Genomic DNA, 21559 nt, shown 5'->3' with positions numbered 1-21559 from the left:
GCAACTGTTTTACCCTTCTGAAAGGAATTTTGAGTATCACTATTTCACCCTCTGCAGCCTGAACGCCTCCCAAATAAAAAAAGCAGCTGGGACCAACCATTCTCTTTCAAGATAAGCAAGATTGATCTTTTTCAAATTATCAGATGCTTTAAATCTGCGGACAAAAAAGATTTCCAATGTCTGCACGGGGAGATATATTAAATCTATACTTTAAAAATAATAACTATCACTGTACTTTCATGTAGCAATAATGTACTGTATGGCTCTCTACTGTTGCCCCATGGCTAAAATTATTTCTCGTCTTGATCCTACAGTGGTCATCAATCTGGAGGCCTAAATGCAATGTGATGCTGGTGCATGTCATGGGACTTTCTCCCCCTCCACCATGCCCACTAAACTTCCCCCAAACCAGCTGTAGGAATGTGTGTCCCAGTCCTCTGAACAAGTTTTCTTGTGGTACTTGTGCCTGCAGAGGGGCTACCCATGAAGCTGATACAGAAGCTTCAGCAGGGCCAGAACACGTCGGCTAGACCATTGATTAAACAGATACCATCACATTTCCCACACTCTGGCCAACTTACACTGGTTACCTGTTAGTTTCCATGCTGGGTTCAAGGTGATGACACAAACATGTAAGGCCCTAAACACCTGGCAGAACACCATCTTCCAGTAAGTTCTGCCAGCCCTATTCGTTCCTCCCAGGCAAGGTGGTTGAGGGCATTGACCCAAGGGGAGGTCTAAAAGACCACCAATTGGGCCTTCTTGGCAGTTGCATCACACATGTGGAATCAACTCCCCTTGATCCTCACCTGGCCCCATCATTGGCCACCTTTAAGAGATCAGTGAAAACCTGGTTATTTAGACAGGCCTTTGAGAATGTCAAAAGAATGCAGAGCACTTACCAACTCCTAAGTCAGAGGTTCTGCCATCCTGATTGCTTTTATTATATGATACTTTTGTGCTGTATTTCTAAGTTTATGTTTCTAATTTATAATGTGTAGTGTGCGTTTTTTCTTTTATATTACTTTCATGTTATTTTATTTTAATTTACTCTTGTTGACTATAGTTTCATTTTCTGTTGCAAACTGTCCAGAGTGAATAAACATGCATTCAAAGGAGCTTTCAATGCAAGTGAAACAGGCCATCCTCAGGTCACGAAAAGAAAAGAAAAAAGAAATCCCGGAAAGAAAAGAAAAAAGAAATCCGTCAGAGAGATAGGAAGAACATTAATGGCCAAATCAAAATTCTGAGAGAAAAAAAGCGAACACGTACTGGTGAACTCTGTAACACAAAAAGGCCTGGACATCAATGGAAGACAACAGTGGTAGATGATTGTGGGATCTTTCCATGGTAAACAAAAACCCCTTCACAACATCCAGCCAAGGAAAGAACACTCTCCAGAAGGCAGGCATATTGTTATCCAAGTCTACCATAAAGAGAAGACTTCATAAAAGTAAATACAGAGAATTCACCACAAGATGCAAACTATTCATACGCCTCAAGAATAGAAAGGCCAGATTAGACATTGCCAAAAAAATCTTTAAAAGCCAGCCCAGTTCTGGAACAGCATTTTTTTTAGACAGATGAAGCTAACCTGTACCAGAATGATGGGAAGAAAAAAGTATGGAGAAGGCTTGGAGCAGCTCATGGTCTGAAACATACCACATCATCTGTAAAAAATGGTGGAGGCAGTGTGTTGGCATGGGCATGCATGACTTCCAATGGCACTGTATCACTAATGTTTATCCATGATGTGACAGAAGCAGCCGGATGAATTCTGAAGTGTTTAGGGATATATTGACTGCTCGGATTCACCCAAATTGACTGGATAGTGCTTCACTTTACAGATGAACAATGACCCAAAACATACTCCAAAATCAACCCAGGAGTTTTTTTATGGCAAAGAAGTGAATATTTTGCTATGGCCAAGTCAATCATCTGATCTTAACCTGCTTGAGCACTCACTTTACTTGCTGTAGACAAAACTGAAGCAGAAAGACCCAAGAAAAAACAACAACTGAAGACGGCAGCAGTAAAGGCTTGGTAAAACATCACAAATGAGGAAACCCAGTGTTTGGTGATGTCCATGCATTCCAGACTTTAAGCAGTCATTGCCTGCAAAGAATTCTCGACAAAGTATTTTTTTAAAAAATGAACATTTTATTTATGATGTGTTAATCTGTCCAAGTACATTTGAGCCCCTGAAATAAGGGGACTGTGTAAGAAAATGGTTGAAATACTTATATGTTTCATAAGATATTTTTGTTCAACGCCTTGAATTAAAGAGGAAAATCTGCACTTCAATTGCATCTCGGTTGTTTAATTTCAAATCCACTGTGGTGACGTGCAGAGCCAGAATTATGAAAATTGTTGTCAGTGTCCAATTATTTATGGACCTAACTGTATGCTAGATTCCATGCTCCCTTATCAGATGCCCAATGCTGGATTGAGCTGCAAATGTTCATTTTCTTCCATTTTTTAAATGAAGATATTCTAATTTTAAAACACATAATTCACTTTTCTTTTGTGAACAGAATGCCTGATTGGCACAGAACTGCAGCTACTCATGGGTGGGAATGCGGATGCAGAGGACAGCAACACGGGTGTGTGGACAATTTGCAAATATCCTTATTTGTAATTAAGCCTTTTCAAACTGCTTCAAGAGATAATTTTATACAAGTCAGTTATTTTACAATGAAAAGTCCTATTTTTAATATTATTTTTCTTCTCTCCACAAATAATACAATATGCAAAAGTCTGTTCACAATTACAACAACATTAACAGCATGTAAAGTATCTAAGAAGTTAATCTTCATCTGATGAGTATTCCTTGCGTTCCTTCTTTATCTTTTCTACATAGAATTTGAAGGACTCCTGCAATGAGGCAAAAAGAGAGTGAGAAAGGAAACAAGCTATGACTTTAATAATATGCCAAACAAATTGGTCTAAACCTTCTTAGTTTAGTCCTGGAAGCACAACACACATAGTGTAACATTTGGAAACAAATTGCCGTAAGTTAAGAAATCAGCAGAGACATTATCTGTTGTGCATGAAGTTATGTAACTTGGTGTGCAACATACAATGCTTATGATGGTTTCTTTACTTGCAGCAGTTTGTTTCTGACAGATATGCTATTTATGCTTGCAGGTATACCTAAGAGGATTTTTTTGGCCTCTGTTGGTCAAATCCTTATCTGCAATAACTCTGCTACTGTACCCATGTTTTCTATCAATTTTCAAAGAAGCAAGGTTTGCTGTTTGGCTCAGGAGATACAAATGTCCACACATCTTGAGGGGAGCCCATCTCTGAGTGGAACAATAATTGGAACAACAGTCGAGACATACCCCATAAACATGAATTTCAGGTATGCAATCTTTTCAATAAACTTTGCCTGACTTTTTTGTCAGCGCTGTGGTATATCTAAATGAAAAGTTAGGCTTTCCTGCTGCCACAGAATGTAATGATCCTTCAAGAATATCACAGATAATCCTAGCTTTAACGGCAAAGCAGTACCTATTACATATACATTAACTTGTCAGCACCTGCTTTTGCAGATCCTCATCCCAAGGTAACACACTGAAGAAGTTATTTTGAGATGTCACCACATTTTTAAAATACATTTGTTCTCCTCAATTAGACAGATTTAGAGAGAGGCCAAGGTTTGTGTTTTTGTTGGCAAAATTAGTAAAGGTAAGTCAATCTGCCTGAGAAAATTAGTTCTCATGTTTTTACATTTTTATCCTACAGATGCTATTGGTGGTGGTGGGAATTCTTACATTTAAACAGCAGCAATTAGCTGAGACCTGAAGCTTTCTGAAGTTAGTAGAAATTGGTTAATTTAAATGGTTGAGATAAAACACTATAAAGATGCTTGAAATTCACACCTGAGCATGGATGCTCAATAATGAAGGCATACTTTAAGCATTTTAGACCCCAGAAGGTTTTCTCCCCCCTCTAGTCAATCAAAAAACTAAATTAAAACAGTGCTGATCATATACTCAGCACTTCAGTTGTATCCTTTGAGGGTTTGCTGTTAAAGCTTAATCCTAGTATAATTAATCATGCCACATTTTTAACACACTCAGAATTGCCTACAGAGGTGTTTCTCTAAGAAAAAAAAACCAACCCACTCCCAGTAAACACTCATGGGGGGTTACAAAAGAAACACTCCCAGTAAACACTCACAGGGGGTATATTGAAAGGAACAGGCTCTCCCACTTCCTGTAGCAAAGCTGCGTAACGTTTCAGGAACAACTCATCAGGCTGGAAGTTCTCCTCTTTCATTTTCTCATATAAAGCTTTTGCTGAAGCCACATCCATATCTTTAGCTGAGGGAAAAAAAGAAAAGGAAACAAAACTTTGCAGGGGAAATTTAATTTTTTTTTCCTGTTGATCAGCACAGTTTATGCCAGAAATGTCTGCAACTGCTCACTGGGCCAAAAATGGGTTGCTCCACAGCAACACCTAGTCATATTGGTAAAGCCATTCCAGACTGAGTAGCTCTGAAGTAGGGCTACAGGCTTTAATCAATTAACTGGAATGATTAAATGAACTAAAGCTATGTAGCAGCAAATTACCTTTGCCTCTCGATTAACTATCAAAGCTGACAAACAAGGACATCAAGACTTTGGATTCTACAGGGCCCTCTCTCCCTCAGCGCTAGTTAGACTAGAATTGGCAATAATGTCAATAATGACACTCGGCAACAAATCAATTATTGGCTGAAAATTTTGTTTACCACTCAGAATATTTAACATCATCATATAGGGATGTTCTGGAACGTGGAAATCCTTCATACTGCAACTAGTAGCCAAACTTAGATTTTCATTAGAGTATGTAAGGCACCTTGGTCTGTCTGTAGCAAGAAGCTTATTAAAGCAGAGATTATTTGATCTTTGTTACCAAACAGATATAGGTTTGCTAGGCACTCTAAACGGCCCTGTTCTGTAAGATCATTTCATCTCCGCCTTTAAATCTCATTTCCCTTGTCCCCGGATCGATTTGGAGGAAATTTGTTTCTCCTTCCAGTTATTATCCTAAAATAGCAGACATTCTGTTTTTCAGTGAGAAATATCTATAGCTTTCCTTCCAGTAACAAGCAGCATTGGCAACTAAAGGAGAAAAAGCTGACTCCAGATATTGGTATTTCAAGACCACCTTGTATGGTATACGAGCATGCCTAGAATTGGAGAACACAGAGGTGCTTGCTCCATATCACACTACAAGATGTTAGATTGGTGGGTGATTCCCTTCTAAAGAACCTCAGTCTGACTCTGTCCTTATTATCTGAAAAAAAAAACCTAGGGTGTTATTCAACCTTTTTAAAAAAATGACTTAGGCCCCCCCCCCATCTAGATGGAGTATGTACAGGTCACACACACACCCAAACTCGGACCTCACCATGTATCGATACTGCTTTATGCAAATAACACTGTAATCTTATCTCAGACAAGACAAGGACTTAAACGATTAATCAACAGACGTGCAGAGCACATATTAAATAATAAACTCCAACTGAATTATAGCAAATCTAAAATCATGCTTTTCACCAAAACTTGGAAATTATTCAGTTGGAAGTTTAAGGGAAATAATACTGAACAGATTAAACCATTTAAATATTTAGGTATACAGTTTTACTACAAACATACCTGGCTTCAGCATCGCAAAGCAGTACAGTGGTGCCTCGCTTAGCGATTGCCTCGTGTAACGATGTATTCGCTTAGCGATGAGGCTTTTGGAGCGATTTTGTGCTCCGTTTAGCGATGTTCTCTATGGGGAAATTTCGCATAGCGATGTTCGGGACCTTGCCTCGCTTAGTGTGACAGTTTAGGTCCCCTGTTTCCCTTAGCGATGTTCCATTTTCGCTATTTTTAAAGTGTCTTAAAATGTTCAAAAACTGTTTTAAATGCTTGGGATCATTAGTGCACCTTGTAAAACCTTTGCAAACTTAATTTGGCTTTGTTCTGACTCTTCGTTGATTTTTGGTGAACCCCCCCATTGGAATGCATTGAACTGTCGGTTTGAGTTCAATGCATTTCAATGGGGGGGGAATTCACCAAAAATTAACGAAGAGTCAGAACAAAGCTAAATTAAGTTTGCAAAAGTTTTACAAGGTGCACTAACGATCCCAAGCATTTAAAACAGTTTTTGAATATTGTAAGACACTTTAAAAATAGCGAAAACGGACATCGCAAAACCATTGAAATGCATTGAATAGGCTTTAATGCATTCCAATGGGGGAAACATTGTTTCGCTTAGCGATGTTTCCTATGGCGATTCTCGCTTAAGGATGGTAATCCGTTCCCATTGGAACGGATTAACCGGTTTTAATGCATTCCTATGGGAAATGGTGTTTTCCCATAGCAATGTTTTTTTTTTGGAACCAATAAACATCGTTAAGCGAGTCACCACTGTATTGAATTTTGCTAGCATGACAGCTCAGGCCATTGCCTATTTTCATTTTAACAGAGGCAATTCTTATGTGCCAGAGGATCTTGAAGTGTTCAATGCCAAAATTATACCACAAGTGCTAAATGCTATCCCCATTTGGATGAGTGCTATGGACTGCTCAGTGGAATGGATGCAAGCCTCATTCCTACGGAAAATCCGTGAAGTGTAGAACGCGAGAGCTTTCCTGACATCTATCATGTACGTGAAGGTCCCATTTCCAAGGGTGAGGAAGGGTCTGGAAAAAATGTAGGCAGCACAATAGGTTAAGACAAGTGGTAATGGGAGACCACTTCAGGAAGAAAAGACATCAGGGTATCTAATAACTTTGTCTTTATAAAATTGCAGATATGGAGGATTGTGACAGAGCATACACAACTTGCAGGCCTGGTGAGCTGATGTAACTGCAATGAGAAAGGCTGTCTCGTAAGCTACATGAGGCCATGGGTTCAAAGGTGGGAGGTCTTGCCAGACAAGTGAGAACCAGTTGGAGAACACTGAGGAGAAGCTGCCTTCGGTCTTTTTCAAGGAGAAAGTTGGGTTAAAAATACTTGAATAAATAAATGAATAAATAAGGTAAGTGACGATCAGGGTAAGTATGCTTGAGGCCTCTGAGAAAGAATTTCAGGTGAGGGTGCTTGAAGAATTGGGAAGTTGAGGAACCCTCGGACTGATGTGCAACAATAGTGGCAAGATAGCCTTTAACTGACGATGAAGAGAGACCCTGTTGTTTCAAATGAAAGAGGAAACTGAGAGCTAAGTGAAGAGAGGGTTAGGTATCAAGCAACCCTTGAAGGTGGTGAAGGACTGAAAACAACGCCATTTGTAGGTTTAAGTGTGAATGGTATGTCTCCTACTTGCAGTTAGGATAGGTTAAATCTCCATGGTATCCTTCAGGCCATTAGATTTAGGCAGTTAAGATCTGAGTGTAAGATTATCCTGGGATAACAGATCTGGGCATTTTGGAAGTCTGACATGAGACAATGACATGTAAAGAAGAGGGGAGAATGTCACCAAGGAGTCAGGAGAATGTCGGATCTCGGTGACCATCCTGTGAATCAGAGGCAAGGGAGGGAAGAGGTAGAGGAGACTATGATCCCAATGGAATAAAAAACTGTCTTGTAGAGACTCAGGATTGCTTCCTGCCTGGGAGCAAAAATCTTTGCATTTCCTGTTCCGATTGGAAGCAAAGTCCACCTGCGGCTTTGGCCATTTGTCACATAGAGGAAGATCAGATGATTCTGCTCCCATTTGTGCATCTGTGAGGCCTTCCTGCTGAGATAGGCCACAGTCTCATTGTCCTGTCCAACCAAATGGATTGTGATTGGAAAAATGTGGTACTCCATGCTCCACCCCAGAAACTGAGGGACAGAAGAAGGTGAATAGAATGGGTTCCTCCTTGCTTGTTTATGTAGCGCATAGCAGTCATGTTGTCGGTACTTGTACTCCTCTCTCTGACAGAGGAGGATGGAATGCTCTGAAGGCCTTGAAGATTGCCAAGAGTTCCAACTTGTTTATGTGCAAGAGGAACTTTATGTGCAGGGGTTGCTGGGGTACAGGCACTCTCTGGGCTGCCAGTGCTGATGTGGAAGAAGCCGCAGATGGAACCTGGGTTGCTGGAACTGACACAAAACGGGGAGTATTATGGAGCATTCCTTGAAGATAATGCAGAAGAGAGAACTATGGAGGGGGTACAAACACTCCTGGCTGCTCCTGTTGAAACGCCTATGGATAAGGCATGTGTAAAAGCTGTGTCAGGTACCACAAAGGCTGACTGAAGCCCAACTGGGCTAATTGCTGAGCCACTTTGACTTGGGGGAGGGTCAATGCCCCAGTTGGGGTTGGAGTCAACAGACCGGAGCCAAAGGCTGAAATGCTGAAGATGAGGTTTGCTGGGGCCACCGAAGATGAAGGATTGAAGTCTGAACTCTGTGCCAGTGGGAAGGGGCACTGGAAAACATCAGATTGAGTCAAAACCAGAGAAATGGACTTGGAAGAATAGATATTGAAGGTCATTAGAATCCTTAGGACATGAAGAAAGAGGGAATGGAGAACAGCAGCTGGAATCTTAAGAGGATTGAGAATGCTGTAGAGGAGAGAAGCTTCTCATTAGATCTGGGATTGACTTAGACCATTCCAGAGAATTACTGAAAGCAGGTGAGGCTGAGTGGGGATAACTGAGACAAATCAAGTCGGCTTGAGGAGTCACAGTGGGAGGCAATGGGGTACAAGATTCTCCTTGAAGTCTGGAAGGCTTCGCAGATTTAGGCTTTTTAGGTTTCTAGGTTTCAGAGTTGGCTTTGAAGAGCCTTTCTTCATCTTTTTAAACGAGTTGTCCAGAGGATTGAGTTGGAGCCGAAGGGTTGCTTGACATCAACTGAATCAGTCTTACCAGGTTTGTTGATGACAGGAGCAGGAGGAGGCCTATCAATAGGAGTAGGATCTTGAGACTGCTGGGAAAGTTGAGGATTGTGTGTTCTTGAGGAGGCTGGATGGAAGATTCTCCCAGAGGTGGGTGTTTAGGCAAAACCTGAGTTCGATCCCAACAGGTTCAGATAAATGGCTCAAGGTTGACTCAGCTTTCCAACCTTCTGAGGTCAGTAAAAATGAGTACCCAGCTTGTGGTGGGGGAGTGTTGTTTGCATAATTATGTTGTAAACTGCCCAGAGAGTACTCCAAGTACTATCTGAATTCACCCCCAAAAGTGTTTTAATTGTTTTAAGAACAACAAATCATATTGTGCTACATTAGATCCACCATTTCCTAGATTTCTGTCCATTAAGCCTCCTTCAGCAAAATATTAGAACATTCTTTTAAAAAATTAAAATATTATTTAAGCACCAATTTTAAAATTAGGTTCAAACAGCAAATGCCAATATGAAACAGTATGGTCTTATATGTCCTAAACTCAACAGATTCAGCCTAATTTCCTTAGGAAAGGAATTCCACAATTAAGATATTGCACTACAGAAAAAGCTCTGTTTTGTTTACTCAGTTCTGGCTGACCTACTCAGTATGTCAGCCAGAACTTTTTAATTGGGATATTCAGTTCAACTTCTAAAAGGAAAATGGAAATTGCAGAAACCAGCAGAAAATTATTCACTGCAGATTTTAGAATCAAATGTGAGTTCCCATTTCTATTGCTGTTTCAAATTTTCTTTCTCTTCTTTTGCATATAAAAATGTGCAAGTTGCTTCTCTAAAAACAAAGCATTCATTTTATGTTCATTATAAGAAAAAGTGTGATTATATATTTTATTAACACAGGGTTAACATTTGTATTTTCATAGTCCACTGGTCCATCTAAGTCAGCATTGTCTCTAGTTACCCAACTGCTGCCCTCCAGGGTCTCCCAAACCCACCTGGAGATGCCTAGGATTATATCTGGGACCTTCTGCATAGAAATAATGGGTTCTCTCACTGACATACAGCCTTTCACTTTTCATTCTTTCCTACAGAGTCTGTGGCAGCAAAAAAAGTCACTACACTTACTCTAGCATTGAGTAACAGAGGCAAGAACTACACAGGTCTTTCTGCAGGCCCTTCAAAAACTGCATTCAGCTGATTTGATTTTTAAAAATGTTCTAGATATCTACCCAATGGGAGTTACTTAATGCTATGTGTAGCAAAAAATAGAAAGCCTATATTCTGCAGAGATGTTTGTTTTAGACTCCACCATTCACCTAGCAAAAACGTCCCACTCACAGCTGTAACTGGATGAGTTGTTTTGTAACTGTGGGAGGTTTCAGAACCTGTAAAAAGTGATGGTTTAATGAAGATATAACAGAAATTGTTAACTTCCCATTTCTTTAAAATAGAAGTATCTATTGTATGAAAAACAAAAAATGAATACTGAGATTATGTTTAATAGACTGCACAGTTAAAAGACATTTTCTTGGTAATGTTTAATTCTTGAAAGAATAACAATGTGAAGGACTTTTTCTCCCCCTGCTCTGGACAGAATATCAGAGCTTCACTTCCTTGCTGAGAAACAGAATTAAAATCTAAATATTCATTGGCCTTGGAAGAAGTATTTTTGTGGTTCCTTTTCCTGGAGGTTCTGGATTCTAACACCTTCAACTTTGATACCTTAACAAAAAAGTCTCATAGAAATGCCACAGAAAAAAAGCACAGGGGGAAAATACCCTTCACTCTAGTGGGTTTGATCCTACTAAAATCAATGGGACTTGAACTGTGACTACCATGCCCTATTTATTCCACGGGACCTATATGAGCAACTGCACGTAAGGGAATTAGACATACAAGAACATCAACAGCTTATAATCGTAATAACAGCAGCAATAAGAGCAGTTTATTCTAAAGCTCCACAGTTCAATACCTAAAAGGTATTCAGAAACTACAGTGGTGCCTCGCTTAGCGATTGCCTTGTTTAACAATGTATTCACTTAGCGATGAGGTTTTTGGAGCGATTTTGCGCTCTGTTTAGCGATGTTCCCTATGGGAAAATTTCGCGTAGCGATGTTCGGGACCTTGCCTCGCTTAGCGATGACAGTTTAGGTCCCCCTGTTTCGCTTAGTGATTTCCTTTTTCCCTATTTTTAAAGTGTCTTAAAATGTTCAAAAACTGTTTTAAATGCTTGGGATCATTAGTGCACCTTGTGAAACCTTTGTAAACTTAATTTGGCTTTGTTCTGACTCTTCGTTAATTTTTGGTGAATTTCCCCCCCATTGGAATGCATTGAACTGTAAACCTACTAGTCCAATTAGCTCAGTGTAGTCCACTCTGCCTTGCTGTGGACCAGATAGAAGAAGTCAGTCTAAGCTCTTTCCCTGACAATGAGCTAAGATGGTCTGCATATAAAGCACATCTTCTAAAACGGATCTTTGGCTTCCTTCCCAGTTTGCTCAAACAATGCTTTCTCTCCACATCATCAGGTACGAGGAAAACCGCATCAGTGTTGCTTATGTAACTTGTCAGGGTCAGGACATCCCGATCTCTTAGAACAATGTATGTCAGATTATCCTGAAAACATCTACCTTCCAAAGATTTCTTAGACAACAGTAAAATTTCAAATTCTCACTTTTTAAATACTGCAGTAATCTCACATCTGTTGCTTCTTAAGAGGCTTTGACAGTGTTTACAGAAGGATCACATAAAATTATTTAGAAGTAAATGTAAAATAAAACATACAGTATCTTACCATAGGATTTCAAGAGGTAAAAGGAAACAATGTTCTTATCCAAATCAGGAACACAATCCACTAACGCCTTGATTTTATGAACCTGCATAAATGGGAGGTACAGACATGAACAAAAAATAGATAGATAGATAGATAGATAGATAGATAGATAGATAGATAGATAGATAGATAGATAGATAGATAGATAGATAGACAGACAGACAGACAGACAGACAGACAGACAGACAGACAGACAGACAGACACTTAAGTAGATTAGGAAAGCATCCAAAGGCCTCTAACTTCCGACAACCATTTACTAACATAACCTTGTACATATTTAGAAAGATAGAGACTCCTACAGAAAAGTATCATGGGAATGCACAGCTCCTACTCCTCCAATGAGGCTTACAAAATAGGATTTCTGAGTGGACAGTGTCCTTAGAAACTTGCTACAGGTTTTTTGTTGTTGCTGGCCTTTCTAAAGCAAGCCTTTGGTTTTCAAGTTTCATGAAACTCGTGGAAACAGGGCAATTACTAGCACTTAAGCGGCATACCATTTACCGAATAAATATTTTATGAATGGTTTTCTAAAATGCAAGTCTTATAAATAACAGAAACGTACCATTTGAGTACAATCTCCCTTCCTGTGTCATATTAAAGAATTCAAACCATCATCTTCTTCATTATCCTCTTTCAGAGGTGGCACCCAGAGAAGGCAGGGCAGGGAAGCTAGGACACTGTCTGTGAGTGGGTGCCCACCAGATGGGGGGCATGCCAAACCACTGAACACCTATTGTGGCAGTAAACAAACCGGGATGAACTGCCAAACTGGCAGTTTATGCCCATCTCAACTTCAAACCTTTCGAATTACATGTGTGTGCATTTGTGCAACAATTTATTTATTGTGTAACATGTCCCAACATTATTTACTATTTTATTTTTGTTTCTCAAGATGTACCGTTTACTTCAGGATAGTAATCTAATAAAGTGAAAAGTAAAGCCAAACAAGAACTGAACTGCTCAATGAATATTTTCTGGAAAATACTGTGCTGCCATGTCTGACGTGTGTCACTTGATGTGTTCGCCTTGTTGCTGCTGACAACAACAAAATAAAATAGAGCAACAACTAACTAGCAAGCGAGTCCACTGGAATTTATTCTCCTTTTTGTTCCTTGTACTGAGAAAGAGCCTTGTGGCGCAGTGGTTAAAACGCTGTACTGCAAGCTAAAAAACTGTGCTCACGACCTGGGGTTCAAATCCCAGGTAGCCGGCTCAAGGTTGACTCAGCCTTCCATCCTTCCGAGGTCGGTAAAATGAGTACCCAGCTTTCAGGGGGGGCAATGTGTAGCCTGTATAATTAAAAATTGTAAACCGCCCGGAGAGTGCTTGTAGCGCTATGGGGCGGTATATAAGTCCAATAAATAAATAAATAAATAAATAAAGTGCAGCATGCTAACACCTCTGGTGAACATTAAATATTATGGGCATAGTGATATCAGGGCATGATCATGTGAAAGTCCTGGAAACATATAAATTTGAGAGAGAGAGAGACAGACAGAGACAGAGAGAGGTTGATATACCTGTCCTGCTTTTTTGGCTGCCTCACGAAGGAAACCAATCAGAATGTTCTTTTGTTCACTTATTGCGCTGCATCTCTTGAAAAGAGAGAAACAAGGCCAAGAAAGATTAAATGAGCAAAAGGAACTGTAGGATCCTTATGTCCAATTTAAAAGTTTCACAATAACCAGTAATATATTATTACCCAAGGCCTCAATAGTCCACCATTTATTAAATACCTATAGAAAGGGAAAAAATTGGAGTGCCAAAGCATTTCTCCCTTGTCTTTTTCTGGCAAATGCCGTCCTTGGCACAATAAACATTAGATTTGCTCAAAAGAGGGTGGAAAATGAACAAACATTTTAACATCCCAAAGAAAAGAGATTTAGGACTGTAAAAGAAAGGCGGTGTGGGGGGGGAACTATTTCTCTCCAATTATTCTGCCAAGCATTCACCAGTGAGCTAAGGATCATAAGGTTAATTATACATTTAATAAGGTGTCAGGGAGATAACTGCTCGTTTCTTTATAAAAATTAAAATGTACAAAGCAAGTTCTCTTTAAAGTATAATTACCTACACTTATGCATACAAAAGGACTGATTTCAATCTCTCTATTTTATAAAAGGCTTTCTCTGCCACAGCCTGCCAGTACTCAAGAGACAAAAGTTAAAACTCAAAAAAGTTTCTGTGACAGGCCCAACAAATCAAGTGTGTGTGTCCTATCTTCAGTACCATGTTTTTTAAAAAAGGCCAGACATTATTTTAGTTTATGCTCAGAAATGTTAGCCTTGAAAACTGTGTGGTGATCCCCGCCCCCGGGAGGGAAAAAGCTTAACATGTCTTGTCAATATTAAAGTCTTAAGGATCAGCAGATGCCACTTGGCAGAGCATGTATACACACAGGCACACAATTATTTTACAGGAAGATACTGGAGACATTTAGGAAGAACCCAACATACATAATGCTAGTCAAGTTTTCGTAGAATTCAAATGAAGTTCATCATCAGAGGTGTCTAGTGACCCGCAAAAGGAAGCCAAGTGGAAATTCCTGAACATCATTCATTCATTCATTCATTCATTCATTCATTCATTGTTCTATTTCTAATTTGCCTTTCAAAAATTACAACTTAATTGCTTGAGAAAGGAAAACTAAAAGTCACCCTCTGAAACATATGGTACAACAGAAAAAAGCAATGCCAATTTAATTCTATACCTGGAAGGGAATGATTCATCATACAATGAAAAATGGCAGAGCCATACTTTTTAACAAATAGTCAGCTATGTTAAGATGCTGGAGAATAGTAATTTCAGAGCTCCTCAGTAAAACAAATATTTGAACCAAAGCAGCATGTATCATATGATTCTGGACCAACAGGAAAAAAAATGCAGAGCTGGGCACTGCATCATACATAATACAACCTTCCTAGTTTCATGGATAGACCAAAAGGGGACTGAAAAATATTTCTAGTGATAAAAAGGGTGGAGAAATTTTATGTTCTGCATGATGCTCCAACCTCCTCAGATTAAAATATCTCAAACCTATGCAAAATATATAAATTTCCAACTCTGTGGAATACAGGTTGCCTATGAACATTTTTTAAAAAAATTTTCAGGGGAAATTAGCACAAAATTCTCTTAACTGCGAATTTTAAAGGGAAACAGCAGCAGAGACATAAAACTACAGGCCACTGGAACACCAGCTCTGCCAGTTAAGAAGCTGGCACGGAACTGAACACATGTTGCTTTAAACAGAGCCTTCCACAGTGCCCTGAGAGGAGATCAGCTATTCCAAGATGATGATATTGTTGAGTTGGGCTGGGGAGAGCAAATGGTTTGAAATTAGTTACCAGCAACACTAGTTTTTATCTTTGTAATTTTTGCTCAGGTTTTTTTTAGTAAAAAATTATGCAATTAAATTCCAGTCTAATATTCCATGGTTTACACTTTCCTCATGTCATGCCATGTGACTTGGCTCTGTCTGTCTTGTTCTACAGTGAACTGAAAGTCCTCCTCTTGAGTTTTTCAGCAGATAGAAAATAAGATTTCAAGACACTGTGACATGTATCAAATCATAGACACTAAAAAAAATATACTTACATGGGAGAAAGAAGAATGCACCAGTCACAGGGAGAAAGTCAGCACTATGTTAAGTACACAACCAAGGTACACTGAGCTGTCCAAGACCTTTTCCTATAACAATTCATATCAGGGATCTCCCAAACGGAGTATTCGTTTTCCTGAATGGGCCTGATTCTGCACTAATGTTACTGGCATCTCTGCTGCCATTTTTTCAACATTTTCCTTATTTTTGTTAGAATAATGACATTTTCCATCCCATCCCATGATTTTCTGTCCCTCCTGAAGAATGTATTATTTTCATCGTTTGTTCCAGGAGGGGCCGCGTTTAGTGCTATGGTGTTTGCATCTGAAGTTCACTTAAGTCAGAGATTCCTGGTCAAATTTACATTCAACCAACTGAACAAACAACTCTAGAACAGAAGCTCCATGAAGTCTTAATGAGGTCTTACATATTTTTAAAAGATTTCCTGAAAAGAGCAATTTTTCAGAGAACCGGCATTTTAAAGTGCAGTTTGGTTAAAAATCTTGGTAAACCCTATGTTTCTTTGTGAACAGCCTTGAGAAGAAAACTTACCCCATCTGGAAGAGCCCTTAGACTAATATAAAACTAGTATTTTCACCTGAACGATTCCAAAAAGGAACATTTGCAGTATAAAACATTTTAAAACACTTAAAAATGAACATTTGCACTTTACATCTGGCAACTAAAATACAAATAATATGGCAATTTAAAAGCTCTAGGTCCGGCGGCTACAATCCTGTTCATTACTGAACCATGTAAGAGGAATGTGTGTGTGTGTTTTCCCCCTCCAGCATGTTCTACCTCATGTGGGGGTGGAAACATTGAGCTCAAAAAAGGCTGCTTGGCAAAGGACAAAAACACACAATTTCTCTTGCACACATGTAAAACATGGATTAGATTCCAGCCAACATGTTCTAGACATTACACCTTTTAAGCCCACACACAAAAGTGTATTTTTCCTGATGTATTATTACCTGTAGAAGATATCTGGCATCTTCCATTCTTCTTCCATTTATATACTCAACGAAAAGATCTGTGGCAGGCCTATAAATTCCAAACTGATTGGCCAATCGTTCAGCCATGGCACTCACTGAAAATATATATATTTGAAACAAGTTAGTCAGTAATGATTGATTTAACACCCCCCCCCCCAAAAAAAGGCCTTATATCCACTAGTAAGATCAATTTGGCTGAAAAGTCCAATGAATAGGACCTAATACCTACTGAACATCCTACCAAGAAATATGCACAAGGCTCCCTTACTTCTTTTATGCAGGTCTTAAATACTATAGCTGGCCTTCACAATAATGTGAAATACTGATCTTCATTTTCCAAACTTTTTATGTTGTTATTTTAAATGTGTAATGTTGCTGTTTTAGTTTACTTGACTTTTGTTCACCTTGAAAGGCAGCATAGAAATATTTTAAATAAATAGATTAATATTTGCGAACTAAGGATTTAAACCTATTAGATAAAGTTCCTATTTAAATGAACACAGATACACTTGATGCCAGCCAACTTGAAAACAGCTACTAGTTTGAGCTTCCCTTGTAACAACCAGTGAAGAATGGAAGATTACCGAACTTGCTTCTCTTCCTCCCTCTTTTTCTAACGGTGTAGGTGAGAACCGACCTATAGGTTATAGTTTACACAAATTAATAACGTTTTTAATTAGCGATTCCTGCAAATTTAATTGTCAAATGAACTTACATCTTTCCAAAGCTGTTTCTGATTTGTTGTCAATTAGTCTTCTATATACAAAGGCAATCGAACTTTTTGCCTGTATCTCTCCAGAAGTAAACAGATGTTCAAGGTATTCTACAGCACCATCAACGTTATTACTGGAAAAGGAAGGGGGAAAATGTTGAACTTATTTTGTTCCTGATGTTAGCACTCCTAAACCAAGGAAGCAGTTGCATCAATGTTTTATTTTAGTAGCACGTTAAAAGTACCCATAACTCCATTCATGCAGATACTGTCACAACACGAAGTGAAACAGATTTATGGCTGACTGGATGAGGTCAGTACTAACACCATTTCTTTTAGGACTGAACTCTGACCTGTTGTATAGTTAAATAAGCTTGACATAAATGTTGCCATTTTTAGCAAAACAAAGATGTCTGCTAGTTAGTTACCTCCAAAATAGTACAAGGGCCAAAAAGGAAACCATCCAGGGATAACATCTAAATAATTAATGCAGAAGAAACGAAAGAGTATTTTTGATAATATTTAATTAAATATTTTCTTGAATTTTTCATAGCTGTCTTTTCTGATGCAAACATGGTGATACCATAATGTGAATATGTGTAACAGCATTGTCTACATGCTTTCTTGTCTGAGTGCAACACAGCACGAGATAGCATTGGGTAAGAAAAGTACTACAGTCATAAGAAATACACTTTATTGTAGGACAAAAGGATTAAAAGGATAAAAGGAGTGACACAACATTTTTTTTCCAGAGAGTGGCGGCAAGACCTTTTTCTAAATGGAAAAACATTTTATACAAGTTCCAGTGCTAAAGGTATTGACAGCTGCCATAGCTTCATGATGTGTTCAGAGTCAGTACTCAATTAAAAGAAGTACCTGAACACCAGACACAGCAGGGTTGAGGGTACTCATCAGTATTTGAAATCAGACAGCATGTATTTGGAAACTGGCTGCTTGGGCTCTTTTTCATTCTCCATAATGTTAACAATGTGGTATTTTAAATTATCTTGCAGCTCTTTGGCAAACATACTCTCATTGGTCCTACATGCTTGGAGCACAGATACCTATAACACATATAACTCTCTTGATTTGCTGAAGGAGATAACGTTTTGTAAGGCTGTGCAGAATCAGAATAAAGCAAAGGGTCAGATATTCTGAGAAATAACGGCTAACGTATATATTGTAGGAGCATACAGTATTAAGATGTATTTCAGGACATTTCCCAAGGAGAAAATGGCAGAGCTTCACATGGAAACAAACAGTATGTCCATTCAAATCCTAAGTCAAAAGTAAATGAAATTCCATTAAACTATTTAATCAAGCTAGAAAGGCATAAGCCATTATAGAAAATAGAAACTACATAAGTGGAACACACTTTCTTGTTTCCAATTTGTATTCATATTCTTTTCAATGGAGGGTTCCAAACATTTCTTTAGAAAAGCAGGCCTTTACTTTCAAAGTCAGTGTGGTTTTGCACATCCAACAAACCTCTTTGTAACTGCAAAAAATCACACATGCATTCTGCAAAATCATAAGGATACAGAGCAAACTGAACACATGTTTAAAGCTTAGCGATGCGGACAGTAAGCCTTTTGTTGGCTTTGAGGAGCTGTGCATTGTCCTATGAATTAGAACACTATAAAGGACTACAGACATCAGCCTGAGTCAAGGCTCTATTTAGGCGGGCAGAATTTGATAAATGTGTATGTTTGACATCATTAGCCTACTCAAAGTTCCCTTATAACCTCCCAGTTTCTGCATTTCATTAAATGGACTCAAGTTTTCATTGTTTCCAAGATAAGAAATCTTAACAGCTCGCAATTCCAGCATTCATTTAACTATCAGAAGGAAAGATTATTGTTATACAAGGTAAAAAAGGTCACCATATCAAATTTCTTACTGCTGGTACAATTGAAAATATATCTACTACAGATCTGCTTACCTGTTGATGTGAGCCAACACTGTGTTACTGACGAAAAGCATAGATGGCAGATTTATAGCTTTATGCAAGTTTTTAATCATCTTTTCAACTGTGCGTATGCTCTCCAGATCCCCCTTCTCAGCCAAAGCTTGAACAAGTTGAGTAACTGACAATGAAGTGGGTACCCCACCACTTTCAACCATCTTCTTGAAAGTCAACATTGCATCTATTCAGAAGAATAAGGGAAAAGAGAAGAAAAAGCCCTTATTCAAAAGAAGGAATCTTGGACCTTGACATATATTATGTCACATAGGCATAGATTTAATTGGTAACATGGAAGAAAGTGGAAAATCTCACAATCTTCCTGCTTGAATTTGCTACAGTTCTTTTGTATGACTTCTTTCAGAAAAGCAATCACATTTGTTGCTTCATCTTTTTCATAGAACTGCAAAGTCAGGAGGAATCCAAAGGGTCACTGAGCCCACCCCCCTGCAGAAGCAGACAGGAGGCTGCCCAAACTCCACTTAAAAACTTTTAGTCAAGGTGAATCCATCACCTCCTGAGACAATCCGTTACACTATTGAAGAGCTCTTACTGACTTTCAAACACTGTTTGAAAGTTTGATTAGTGATGAGAAGAATTTCATTCAGTGTGTTTGTGATAATGTTTGAAAAGTCTGCAAATTTCTTCATTACAAATTAAAAAAAACACACGAATGCCAAGAAAGCAAAATTCATTTATCTCAAATGTTCATTGAGCTCTTCAAAGTCTGGCCTTAAAACTTTGCATATTGAGACTCATCATTTAGCTACACGTAAAGCAAGTACAAACCACTTCTCCCCATGTCAGAAATAGATACACATATTAAGTTTGCAAATGGCTCAAAACTTTGTTCAGTTAATTTTTTTAAAGAACATGCCAAAGTCTGTGCCTTTCTCCATAAACAGGAGAAAATGTGAGACAACAGATTCACCCAAACTTGTTTCTAATAAGCTTTCATGTCTACTTTTGGTGTTCCTTTTGAGAAAAAAAAAATTGAGCAAAATTCACTGTGTATATTATAAGGCAGAATGTGGCAAACTGAAGTCTGGGAGCAGCATTTTTTGGGGGTGCTCCCTGAAAACCGCTTCCATTTTTTAAATCGGTATTTTGTGGAAATCAATAAAATTGATATTTTGTGCATGGGAGCCCACACCACATTCAAAGCAGAAGCAGATCTCCTAGAGGGGAGATTCCTGTATGGTTTTTCCCCCTCAAATATTTTTGCACAAAAGAATCCATTGTACTTGGGCACTCTATGGACTGTAAGAATGGAACTGACTGAATGATTTTTTTTAGCAAAAACTGTGCCTTTTTCCTGCCTGTAATATTACTATAAGCAAAATGTAGGATACATCTATGGCTGAGTTAACAGTCATGTCTGCACACAACAGACCAAAGTTATGGCTTATATGAGCACAATGTTAACAAGTAACAGTCTTGTGCTTATAGCCCACCTGCTCCTACTTTACCCTTCCAACCAGGCTGGGATAGCTTAGTGTCATATCCAAACCCAGCACTATGACTTACTGCAACCAGATAAAGTAGTGCTTACAAGTAAGTTGCAACACCTGGTCTGAAGTTGTTTTATGAGTACTGACTTGTTTAAAGCATTCATTGTTTATTGTCCGGGCACAGTGAGCCATAGTACCAGATTTACATGTAAAGTTAAATTATCCATATCTAGTTTGTTCACTGCCTTCCATACTGGCAATGTGTCTCGGCTGTGTGCACTAACACACTGCTTGTTCATACTGAGGTGCAATAAATCAGACTTCACAGCTTAATGTTCAGTGCAAATATGGCCATTCTTATGATCCTATGAATATAATTTGGTCTTCTGGCTTCTCCTCTACCATCCAATATTCTCTCAGAAGAACAATATATTTGCATTCAGTACTCAGCCTTGCTTGAAATTACACATTTTGCATCTCTTCCATATAGTTCATTACTTTATGGGACTTGCACAATACATATTTTTGAGACTCATGTAGTAAACCTACCATTACAGTGGTGCCTCGCTTAACGATTGCCTCATTTAGCGATGTTTTTGCTTAACGATGGTTTTTAAAAAAGAATTCTATGCATCATTTAACGATGTTTCCTATGGGCAATTTTTGCTTAGCGATTTCGGGACCATGTTTCACATAGCGAATGCATTTTTAGGTCCCCTGTTTCGCTTAACGAAGTCCGTTTTTTCAATTTTAAAAGTATCTTAAAATGTTCAAAAATGTTTTAAATGCTTGGAATCGTTAGTGCACGTTCTAAAACGTGTGCAAACTTTATTTGGCTTTGATCTGACTTTTTGTTAATTTTTTGCGAATTTTTTTCTCCCCCATAGGAAAGCATTGAATCCAACTTTTGACAGCTGTCAAAAGTTGGGTTCCATTGTTTCCTATGGGGGAGGAAAAAATTCTCCACAAATTAACAAAAAGTCAGCAACTGTTTTAAATGCTTGGGTTTGTTAGAGCACCTTCTAAATCGTGTGCAAACGTAGTTTGGCTTTGTTCTGAGTCTTTGTTAATTTTTTGTGAATTTTGTTCTCCCCCATAGGAAACAAAGAGCTGTCAAAAGTTGGGCTCCATTGTTTCCTATGGGGGGGGAATAAAATTCAGACTCAGAACGAAGCCAAACTAAGTTTGCACAG

At 38.6% G+C, this 21559-nt stretch overlaps 1 protein-coding gene across 3 annotated transcripts in view; it reads right to left on the bottom strand.

Moving 5' to 3' along the window:
* Nucleotides 1–2139: 2139 nt before the first annotated feature.
* The window catches only part of LRPPRC (leucine rich pentatricopeptide repeat containing), a 153177-nt gene continuing 133757 nt past the window's right edge, over nucleotides 2140–21559 (bottom strand). For all 3 annotated transcript variants that reach the window (XM_020800523.3, XM_020800524.3, XM_020800522.3), the window contains exons 32-38: nucleotides 18895–19099; nucleotides 16956–17086; nucleotides 16220–16335; nucleotides 13168–13242; nucleotides 11608–11689; nucleotides 4186–4328; nucleotides 2140–2874 (exon numbers count right to left, since the gene is read on the bottom strand). In XM_020800523.3, the coding sequence (XP_020656182.3) occupies nucleotides 2806–2874; nucleotides 4186–4328; nucleotides 11608–11689; nucleotides 13168–13242; nucleotides 16220–16335; nucleotides 16956–17086; nucleotides 18895–19099 (821 nt within the window). In that variant the 3' untranslated portion in view covers nucleotides 2140–2805. The remainder of the gene's footprint in view (nucleotides 2875–4185; nucleotides 4329–11607; nucleotides 11690–13167; nucleotides 13243–16219; nucleotides 16336–16955; nucleotides 17087–18894; nucleotides 19100–21559) is intronic.

The sequence above is a fragment of the Pogona vitticeps genome, chromosome 1 (genome assembly GCF_051106095.1).
Source record: "Pogona vitticeps strain Pit_001003342236 chromosome 1, PviZW2.1, whole genome shotgun sequence".
Lineage (NCBI taxonomy): Eukaryota > Metazoa > Chordata > Lepidosauria > Squamata > Agamidae > Pogona > Pogona vitticeps.
This window is presented reverse-complemented; position numbering and strand designations above follow the sequence as displayed.